Source organism: Sciurus vulgaris, assembly GCF_902686455.1.
Source record: "Sciurus vulgaris genome assembly, chromosome: 8".
In the NCBI taxonomy this organism is placed as follows: domain Eukaryota; kingdom Metazoa; phylum Chordata; class Mammalia; order Rodentia; family Sciuridae; genus Sciurus; species Sciurus vulgaris.
Window position 1 is genome coordinate 131,372,605 of NC_136468.1, and position 11,008 is coordinate 131,383,612.

The 11,008-nt window shown below is 57.2% G+C and overlaps 1 protein-coding gene across 3 annotated transcripts in view; it reads left to right on the forward strand.

Annotated features, from left to right (window-relative positions):
- The window catches only part of GRK3 (G protein-coupled receptor kinase 3), a 117,345-nt gene extending 107,832 nt beyond the window's left edge, over positions 1-9,513 (forward strand). For 2 of the 3 annotated variants that reach the window (XM_079151334.1, XM_079151335.1), the window contains 4 exons: positions 3,069-3,231; positions 5,059-5,195; positions 7,001-7,114; positions 8,497-9,512. In XM_079151334.1, coding sequence (XP_079007460.1) covers positions 3,069-3,231; positions 5,059-5,195; positions 7,001-7,114; positions 8,497-8,658 — 576 coding nt within the window. In that variant the 3' untranslated portion in view covers positions 8,659-9,512. Of the gene's footprint in view, positions 1-3,068; positions 3,232-5,058; positions 5,196-7,000; positions 7,115-8,496 lie in introns of all 3 variants that reach the window. The other variant, XM_079151333.1, reaches the window with a different exon arrangement.
- Positions 9,514-11,008: the final 1,495 nt, after the last annotated feature.

Consider the following 11,008-nt stretch of genomic DNA (forward strand, 5'->3'; position numbering starts at 1 on the left):
CAACTTAAAGACCTGCCTCAGTTAGACTCCATCAAAGCTCCCTTTGTGCTGCTGATTTATTTTATTTTTATTTTTATTTTGTTGGGTACCAGGGATTGAACCCAGGGGCACTCGACCACTGAGCCACCTCCCCAGCCCTATTTTGTATTTTATTTATGGACAGGGTCTCCCTGAGTTGCCTAGGCCCTCGCTAAGTTGTCGAGGCTGGCCTTGAACTTTCCATCCTCCTGCCTCGGCCTCCAGAGTGGCAGGGTTGACAGGCAGTCACCACTGCGCCTGGCTGTGCTAATTTTGTTTTTGACAAACTGCAAAACGGTCAGCTCTTGGTTGATCTGGAATATTTGTGATGGAAAGAAAACGTGAATGAACGTGAGCCAGAGAACATCCTCATATCCAGCGCAGCTCACCTGGTGCCTGGGCTCCATAGTTGTGATTCTCCCACGTGGGTGGCCCTGCCCCGGGAAGTGCGGGCGGCAGGGCCGTGTGAGGCGTCAGAGGGGACGCAGTCCTACCTTTGGTGTCATCCCCGGAACTTTTCGAGCTTCTGTTCTGTTCGTATCATCGTTTTCCGACCAGAGACAAGACATGATCACAGACATGAGTCACGTGGGAAAACCTTCGTCTTCAAGACGCAAAGTCGCAGTGCGTCACTGCGCGTCAGAGTCATCTGCCCCGCGAGGCCCCCAGCGCCCTTCCCCCTCCGAGTCCCCTCTCCCCAGGTCCCCTCCCCTCCAGAAGACAGTGGCACTGTTAAGCGCACACCGCCAGGTACAGAGGAAGGACTGAGGGGAACCCACGGCAGGCAGGAGCTCTGACTGGGGACAGAGGTGGTGGCTAGGGGCCCGAGGAAGTGCTGGGACGGTCCTGGGGAGGAGAGTGGCCTGCTGAGGCCACCTGCATGGCGAGCTGGGGAGGAAGTGGCCCGCTGGCCAGAGCCGCAGCTCCAGGAGTGGAGGCAGAGCTGGGGTGTTCACAGGAGCAGCTCCCAGGAGGAGGTGATGGCAAGAGGGCCAAGGCTAGGCCACAGGTGTGGCAGGTGTGAGGGGACCGGCCAGCCCAGAGGTACCCCTGGGGTCCGCAGCCCTGGCCTCCCGGGACAGCAGCAGCATGCCCAGGCCTGCCCACCACTAGGCCTGGCTGCAGCCTGGGTCAGAGCCTGGCCAGCAGGTGCCAGCCGTCCACGTACAAGGCTATTTAAAAGGGGCCTTGCTGCCATCAGATATGCCACCGTCCGTCAAGAGGTACTGAACTTAAATCGCTGGCCCATGGAAGCCCGTGGAAATTCTCATGCGATAGAGACCCTCTGACCCCAGCGTTTGGTGAACCGGAATCTGCAGACTTGGTGCAAAGCTGCCGGTCCCGGCCCTGAGCCCTGGTTTGCCCGCCTGTGAGGTGGGTGGTCTCAGGCTGAGCTTTCTGCAGGAGGAGTGAGGCGGGAGGCAGGAGCCCAGTCGCAGCCCAGGGGCGCTGTCCAGCAGCGGGTCTTCAGATCATGCCCATCTTTACCTTTGAAAAGCAGCCCCCACCCCCTCTGTTCTTTAAAGAGGAAACGCTCCTCCCTCACCGCCCATCAACCTGAACCCTCTTCTTAAAGCCACACTGAACTGTGTGGCTCAGTCCCAGGGACGGAGGCTTCTGGAAGTCATAGAAGGCGCACAGTGTGTCTATAAAGCAGAGCTGGTGAGGGCAGAACAGCCGCCTGTTAGGAGCGCGGGCTTTGACTGCTGAGGCCTTGGGCCTCAGCTGCACACTTGGGCGCACTTGTCGCTCATCACGCCCAGGACAACTGGCCTCTCTGGACGAGTGAATAAAGGAGAAGGGGACCCGTCCTGGCAGCCCCGGGGGTGGGAATGGGGCGCCATCGCAGCAGCCCGGTCAGGCCACCGGGATGGAGGGCCCAGTCCAGTGTGCGGGTCGCACGCTCCCCCGGGGTTTCCTTGATTTGCCAGGGACCTCAGGCAAGAGCCTCCGCCCGCCAGGCCTTTCTAAAGAGCCTGCCTGCTGCGGTGCAGATCCCTGCTTACTTCTCAAAGGAGAAAGGGCCTCGAGTCCCGGGAGACAGCCGGGCTTCTCACTAGACCCGGCTCGCGAACAGCTCCTGGCCCCTGTAGCTCAGGCACAGGACAACTCTTTCTTTTCTTTTTTTTTCCTTTTTTTTTTTTTTTGGTGCTGGGGGGCGGAGCACAGGAAGAGCACTGAGCCACATCCCCAACCCCTTTTTATTTTTTATTTAGAGACAGGGTCTCCCCGAGTTGCTTAGGGCCTCTGCGTTGTTTAGGCTGGCCTCAAACCTGTGATCCTCCTGCCTTGGCCTCCCGAGTCTCTGGGACTGCAGGCAGGCACCACTGCACCAGGCTCTTTGCCCATTTTCAAAGTGCAGCCTCAGTTGGAGGGCAGAGGAAGAATTTGAATAAGTGGAAGCAAAATGCTGTCAGTAAGTGTGATTTTTATTACAGCGCGTCTAAGAGACCGCGTCGCCTAAACGCTCCACACCATTAAGCATGGTTTTTATTACAGCAACTCTCTCAGGCTCTGATGCTACACTGTCCACATACCTTGGGTTTATTGTCCGTATATATTTATAGTGTTTAATTAGTTGGAAAGTTCATGGGAAGAAGAGTAAATCAGCCTCGGCGACCTCCTGCTTTCCTAACTTTTCAGATTGGCCGATGGTAGGTCGGAAACCTTCGCGGCTTCTCCCTTAGAATGACTTCTAAAATCATATTTTCCTATTCTGTACACAAGATATCCCCACTGTGCTCACAGCCGTACTTGGTGGTCAGGATCAACCGGTACGGCAGGTTGGTTTCTGTGGCACAGACGCCCAGAAGGTGGTGCGGACGGGGCCCCACCTCCCTGCCCCTGGCCACGGAGAGCTGAGCGGCCGTGCTGGGTCCTGGTGCCTGGGTCGTCCCTGGTGGAGACGGATGACCCCCCAGGCCCCCGCGTGGCCGTGTGCTTTTGCCCCGTCACCCCCTGGGTATGGTTGTGCTGGGGTCACTGCGGGTGGCACCGTGAGCCTCTGAGAGCGTGCTGGGTCATGAACGTCTTGATCTCCTAACGACCAGCTGCTCGACTGCGACCAGGAGCTGTACAAGAACTTCCCCTTGGTCATCTCGGAACGCTGGCAGCAGGAGGTAACGGAGACCGTTTACGAGGCCGTCAACGCGGACACGGACAAGGCGGAGGCCAGGAAGAGGGCCAAGAACAAGCAGCTGGGCCACGAGGAAGGTAAGAGGCCACGCGCTCCCGGAGAAGCGTGGCGGCACGTGCGTTTTCCAGCAGCACCCACGTGACTAGTTTGACGAGCACTGGAGGCGTTTGGCCTGATGTTCCAGAGCCTCTAAAAGGCCCAGCCTCGGGTCATCAGGGAGGCCCCCGGGCACGTGAGCAGGACCCTCCTTGGCCCCTCGGCTCTTCCTCGAGGGGGACGCGCCCACGTGGGATGGGGCCAGGCCTGCCCTGTTCCCATCAGCACCGGCCCCGGCAAGGGACTGGGCTGGACATGTCGCTTGTCAAGAGAGAGAAGCGTGTCCCCACATCCGTAGCACAGACCGCACTGAACTCGGCTGGCGGGTGCTTTCTGGTTTACAAAGATGGAGCGCCCGTTAGGATTTCCAAAGTAGAAAAGGAAACGGCGAGCATTAGAGGGAAGCCAGCCGTGGCTCCTGACGTTCCCAGGGCTTCACTTGCCGGGCTGGTGGGACTGCTGTAGTGGAAGGTTGAGGTCAGACACCATCTGACCCACCCTGAGGCTGCAGCCCTGGGCGGGCAGCCTTGCGCCCGGTTAGGAAGGACCGAGGCGCGTCCCGTCCGCCTCAGGGCAGCTGCTGCGGGCGTCTGGCTGTGGGATCCAGGGGTGTCAGTGGACACCTTCCTGGGGACGTTTATCGCCTATTTAGGGCAGCTGCCTCCGTCCTGGCATTCTGGGGACTTTCCTATGTGAACCCACGGGCTTTGCCTCCCTGCCTCGGCGTGTGCGGGGCTGTGGCCTGCTATGTACGCTGGTGCTCGGAGAGCTGGTCCCGGGGCCCAGTCACAGTGGGACACGCCCACCACGGCCGGTCTTACCCCGGAAACTGTACCAACGGTCATTTGCTCAGTAGAGGGCCTGATGGCCTAGGATCCTGGGAAACTGGACCCAGGAAACGCATGGCCTGAATGGCCTTGTGGAAGTGCGTCGTTTCCGCCAGGACCACGACTGGGTGACAGGCTGACACCCGTCTTCACACGTTAGCCCTTAGTGATGGGTGATCTTGGTTGGCCACCTCAGAAGTCAGCTTCACAGAAAAACAGGGTCCAGGTTGAGCTCGCTTATGACTTAGCTCTACCTCGAAAGCCAAGCTCTCCTGCTCAGAGCTGCCCAGGCCCCGGCCCTGCCCTCTGCGCCATGCCCTTCCCGCCCACCCCGGACACAGCAGGAGGCGGCTGCGTGGTCTGTGGTCGCATCTGTCCCAGGTCTTAGCTCCCCTGGGCAGTTCTGTCCTTCCTGTTCCCTGGACGTGCCCAGCATCGGGCCTCACAGGGTAGTTGTCCAGGGAAGGAGAAGCTCAGCCACCGAGCCGCATCAGGGGTCCCCAAGCTGCCACCCAGGCTCCGAGGACACAGTGGGGCGAATGGTCTCTGCACAGCCACAGGTTGAGGGAGAAGCTCAGCCCCCGGCTCAGGAAGGGACCTGTCACCCTGCTGACCTGGGTGACAAAGGCCGCCTCTGGTGTCGCCCGTAAGGATAGGAGGAGGAAAGGGACCTTCCCCTCCCGCAGAGGGCAGGGGGTTCCCCGCACGCCCCGCAGAAGCAGATGGCGTGGGGACACACTCCCGCCCCTCAGAGCAAGAAACGCGCCTCCCGGGTCCTCCGAGCACGGAGAGTCGCGTTCGGTGCGTTGGCAGAGGCGGCCAGGGAGCCGCGCGTCTGCGGACCTGAGCCTGAAGAGCCGCGCTCGCGGCGAGGTGTCTCCCGAGGGTGGACCCTTGATTTCCCCGAAGCCGAAGTCTTCCTGCCCTGGAGTCGTGAGCCTTGGCCTCCAGTGCCGCGCCTCACCGGCGTTTCCTCCTCAGATTACGCGCTGGGCAAGGACTGCATCCTGCACGGCTACATGCTGAAGCTGGGCAACCCCTTCCTCACGCAGTGGCAGCGCCGCTACTTCTACCTCTTCCCCAACAGACTCGAGTGGAGAGGCGAGGGCGAGGCGCGGGTGAGTCCCGGGGCGAGCGGGGCCTGGGGTCCCGGGACCTCCCCCGCATGCACCGGGTCGGGGCGTCCCCACCTTCTCTTCTAGACCCCCCAGCGCGGTCCAGGCGCAGGAAGGGCTCTGCAGTACCTGAAAACAGAAGGTGTGGCCCCGGGGAGACCCCGAGGCAGGCGGTGTGGACGCGGCTCCGTCTCCTCATCCGCAACGTGGGAGAGTGGGAATCACGGCGGCCCCCTTCCCGCCTGCTCGCCTGAGTCCAGCTGCTGTAGAACAAGTCATCTCTGCTCAGCAGCCCCAGGGTCTGACCCTCGACCTGTGGCGGGCGAGGAGACAGGGCTTAGACGGGCAGGGTCTGGGCAGGGTCTGGGCCGGGCACAGCTGGGCAGCGCCAGTGCGAGGGTTCAGACCCTTGTCCCGCTGGGCCTCTCCTTTAGCTCCCTGCAGTGCTGGGCACAAGGCGGGGTCACCAGACGGCGCTCCCTCTCGTCATTCAGGGGACAGGAAGCTGCGCGGCTCTCGGGTCCCCCATGGAGCCCATGGCTATTGTTTGTAAGACACAAAGAAATCTCTGGTCCGCACCATAACTGTTGGCAGGTCAGGCAGCATTGATTAAGCACCTCCTGTGTACTGAGCCAGGGCCGATGGCCATGGAGGGACCAACGGTGGGGTCGGCCTGCCCTCTGCTCCTGGGGAAGGGATGTCTGTCCCTGTAAGCAGGGTGACAGTCCCAGACATCACTATGTATTAGGGGTCAGAACGCGACCAGCTCCTCGCCTGGGGTCAGGACTGGAACTGGCAGACCTCCAGCTTGCCCCTGGACGTCGGGCTGTGTTTGGGAACCCTGGTGGGGAAGTCGCCACTGAGCCATGAATGACTGGACCTGCGAATTCCACACACAAAAAAGATAGACGGGCTCTCAGGGTCGTCTGTGCCGTAGAAGCCGTTAGCTTCTGGGCTGGGACCTGGGCGGTGGGATCTGTGGGGCTCTGAACGCCCGCGCGGCAGGTGCGGTGCCTATGGAGGTGGCCTGGAGGTCAGGCCGTGCCCAGGGAGGGAGGACTGGCGTCTGTCCATCCACACTGTCGTGTGAGGAAGGAGATCCACCCCGCTTTTCAGGATATTTGGGAAATCAAAGCGACGATTTCCTGTGCTCAACACAAGCGGCAGGAGTGGCCTTGGCTTTGAAAGGCTCAGGTGCTCCTTTGAGAAGCCGCAGGCCCAAGGGCTCTGCGAGGGCGGAGGGGGACTCGGAGCTGATGGCCCTGTTGTCTGTCGTTTAGGATTCCTGGAGTATTTACCCCCAAAAACACAAAATGGCCAGGAACTCATGACGCCTGGTCTTCGCCCTGTGCGGTGGCACCGTACGCCCAGGGTCACAGTCTCTTAAGTCTGTCACCTGCATTCACAGTGCCATCTGGATAGCACCTGACATTGCCAGGCCTTTTCTGAGTCGCTGTCAGCCGTACACCAGGCTTGGCCTTCCCTCACGGCCTGACGGTGGCACCTGAGAGGGTGACCCTCCACCAGCCCAGATCCGTTCTGTGGCAGGGGAACGCATGCCCTTGGCCTCCCAGAAACATGGCTTTCTTTGCAATTTCTTTGAGACACTGTCATTTGGATTTTGCTACATGTTCCTTTGCGGCCATCTCCCCTTCGGTTCTAGAATATCATCAAAGAAAGAAAAATGCCGCATCTTTCTGTTTTTGAACTTGTTCTGAGTTCTCGGTATCATCACTTATTCATTTAAGAAATCATGAAATACTTTGAAGTAACTTTCTTTTTTTGTTTTGTTTTGTTTTCATGGTTAGCAAAATTTACTGACCATGGAACAGATTCTCTCTGTGGAAGAAACTCAGATTAAAGACAAAAAGTGCATTTTGTTCCGAATAAAAGGAGGAAAGCAGTTTGTCCTGCAGTGCGAGGTGAGTGCTGCTTGTGTCCTCTCAGGCGGGGGTTGGAACCACTGTATGATACCCAGCACAGCTGGCCGCCCGGCACAGTGGGGCCCTAGTGGGTCCTGCGTCTCTCCCAAACGGAGCCCGTTTCCAGCTGATCAACAGGTAGTTTTAAAAAGAAAATATTTCATGTCCTGAGCAGGTGCTGAATTGCATCAAATAAATTTTCCATAACTATTGAGTTGGTTAAGTTAATTCTTTTATTTTGCTACTAAGGTGAATTGTGCTATTTGATTTACAAATGTAAACCAGCCTTATGTTCTTGGAGTTAAACCAGTTTATTTATGGTATATCATCCTATCGATATGTCCTTGGATTTAAGCATTTAATATCATGTCCAAGGGTTTTGCATAAATGCTTGTGGAAAAACTGGATGGCCATTATCCTTTCCTATAATAATGAAAGTTTGGGCTTTAAGTTTATTCTAACTTCACACACACAAAAAGTCTATTTTGAGCAAATTTTTCCCTATTAATTACTGATTCAATTTCTCTAACACAAACACAAACTATGCATGGCTTCTGTCTCTTGTGTTTTTTACGTTTCATTTCCCTTGCATTTTGTACATCTGGACCAAATTTTCAAATTGATTCACATTTGGTTGGTCGTAACCTTCTTTCATTAACTGTTCATCTGTGTTCTGACATGGGTGATTTGTACCTCGTGCATTTTTTTCTTGGCTAGATTTTCTCAATCGTGTGTTTACTTTGTCTTTGAACAGTTTTCTATCCTCCATTTACTTAACACTTAATTCGATGCCTATTTCTCTCTCCTGCTTAGTAGAAGAATTATTGTCAATTTAAAAAAAAAATTTTTTTTAAATTAAAAAAAAATATTTGAAAATGGAAGGAGGAAATACTTGAACTGACTTCGTGGAAACCCCGTGGCACTCGCTGGGGGGTAGAGTTTTACCTGTGACCTGAGGGTCTGGGTCCCTCCGACCTTCCAGCACGTTTGAGGTTGGCCTTCATATGTTTAAACAAACGGAAGGGACAAAGGGGCTTCTCCCAGGGGCGGTGCTGTGGTTCTTTTCCTCCAGTGGAGGGACAGCCCGGCTTCCCCTTCTGATCTGTTTTCTCTGGTGTGCGGTGGGGGGCGGGTTTGAGAGCCCTTCAGGGAGGTGAGCGAGGAGCAGACGCCAAGACGCGCCCTGGCAACATCTTTGCTGACCTGCACGGAGAAGGTGCCTGCTGGGCTGTGGGACTCCTCCCCACCGACTGTCATCCACGGTCGTTCTAGAAACCAGAGGGGAGCCCTCACCAAACTGAAGGCGGTCCCCGTGCTGGGCCCGCTCCCTGCGGGAGGCCGTGGGTGGGCCTGTCCCAGCTGCGCCTCCTGTTTCCCTCCAGAGCGACCCCGAGTTTGTGCAGTGGAAGAAGGAGCTGACCGAGACCTTCACCGAGGCCCAGCGGCTGCTGCGACGCGCGCCCAAGTTCCTCAACAGGCCTCGGGCCAGCCTGGTGGAGTTTGCCAAGCCCCCGCTGTGCCACAGAAGCAGCAATGGCCTCTAGCAGAGGCCGCACCGGGCTCTCCACACGGGGCAGAGCGTGGGGGTCGGCGCAGACGTGCGAGGCTGTGACGGCGGAGGTGACGGGCCCTGGGACTTACATCCGGGGCCTGGAGACCCAGGGCGCCAGGTACCCCCACTGGGAGTGGGACCTCCCCTGCCCGCCGGCCCCTTCTCGCCAAGTGGCACTCGGCCACCCTGGAGACCGAAGCTCCTTTTCTTTGCTGGACACTTACTTTGGTGTCCATGAACCTAGAACTCGCAGGGGTTCCTACTCAGCACTTATTTTTGTGTCTGATATCACACGATCTCAGACTCCCCGCGGGGCGTGAAGGCCTGCGGCTGTTGCAGGTCCTGGCTCCGTGTCCCCACAGGGCTGCGGGCTGCAGCGCCCTTCCCTGCACACTGGAGAACCAGCGCCTGGTTGCCAGGGTTGGAAGCTGAAGCCCCTGGCGGGCAGCAGTGGCCAGAGTGCGCTGCCCAGCCTCTGACGGTCCTGCTCCAGGGGCGCAGCAGGCGGCGTGGCGAATGGGGTTCACCTGCCAGCCTACCCCTGGGAGGCCCCCAGGGTCCCCAGGCAGAGCCGTGAGGTGTCAGACTGGGAGCAGGAGCAGCCTTGGGACGCCTGCAGGTGCCCAGGTCCCAAGAGGGCCTGGCGGCGGCTGGCTTGGGATCCACCCTGAGCGCCTGCAGCACGCGGGCATTCTGGTTCCTTCTGCCTGAGCCCTCGAGGTGGTTGGCAGCAAGGTGTGAGGGGAGGAAGGGGACCCTCGCTTGACATTCGGTGGGATCTGAATGAGTTTTATTTAGAAAAAAGGAGGAGGCCGAGGAGAAGTCCTCCCAAGTGCGTCTGCGGTGGGCCGCTGCCCAGCGGAAAGGCCCAGCGGCATCCTCCCCAGGGTCTGTGTCCCCGCCCCCTCCATGCCCTGTGACGTCCCGAGTAACCCTGGGTGACAGAGCCAGCCAGGCCACCAGACTGAAGAGTCGTTCTCGAAGGCTACTACTCGTCCAGTTCTCGGTGTAGTTTTATCGTCTGTCTCTAAATTAATTACCGACAATATAACTTGTCCTGTTGATCGTTTGTATCCTGTCCTTGATATCTTCAGTAGTTCCAGATTGTGGTCTCTCTGTTTCTGTGCCACAGCCATTGGGAAGGTAAACTTCCTACTGAGAGGTGTTTAGAGAGTCGAGTGGATCACTTTCTGAAAAGTCTGCACGGCCAGGGGTTGATTTTGGGCCAGCCGTTGGGGTTGTATCCGTCGCAGCCCCAGCTCGGGGTTGCGGTGAGCGTGGTCTGGTGGGCTGTGTGCTCTTGCCAGGGGGCAGGGCGGGCCACACCCCACCCCATCCCTCAGTGGGTGGAATAGCCCTCGGATTCTGTTCCAGAGACACACACTGCACGCCACCAAAAACGGAGATGCAGCCGTGGAGCTGAAGAAGAGGGTGTCTTCCCAGCTCCGGATGGCAAGCCCTCGGGCACCAGGCCCCTCCTCGGGGACAAGGGGCCTGCTGGGGAGGGCCGGGTTCACCTGGTGCATCTCACGCTGGGCGTCAGCTCGACCAAGGCAGCTCCGAACCATGATTCGGCTTCTCCCTGCCTGCTGTGAAATCAGACCCATCTACATCTCTTTCAAAAACACGGTTTTGCTCTAGGGTTCTCCTGCAAGGTCCTGACCAGGTGTCCCAAGGACGCCAGGCACACCAGATGCAGACACCGCGGGGCCTGAGCCGGGCGCGACTGTTGGAGTTTTCGGAGTGTCGATGAATCCCTAGATGTTTGGTCCTTCCCACATTAAGACAGAAGTCAGCCCAGGTTTTCTCATTACTTTAGAAATCTGGATTTCTATAGTTGGAATGTTTTTAACATTGTCGAGGAAGACAATTGAGGTGGCTATTATTTTTATGAAATCTATGCTATAATAAGCCTCCACTTCATGATTCAAAAAAGAATCAGTAGCAAAGCCTAAAAATAATAGACCGCTTTAAGCTGCCATATAACACATTCAGAATAAATTAGAAACTTTTGCGATTCCAAGTTTATTCTTAACTTACAACGTTCGCGGTTGCATTTGTCACTCACATCCTTGTGGTTCACTGTGTTTCCTTCTTGACCGCGTTTAAGGAAGGTTTTTCAGCAAAACTTCTCAAAATTGGTTTCATGTTTCCCCGCGAATGCAAAGTACGCAGGCCGCTGGTCAGTTTCTCGACACTAGAGTTTCAAATTCTGCGCGTTAAAGAAAGGCGCCAGCCTGGGAGGCAGGCAGGAGGATCACACGTTCAAAGCCAGCCTCAGCAACTGAGCAAGGCCCTGAGCAACTCAGCAAGACCCTGTCTCTAAATAAGAAGTAAAAAGG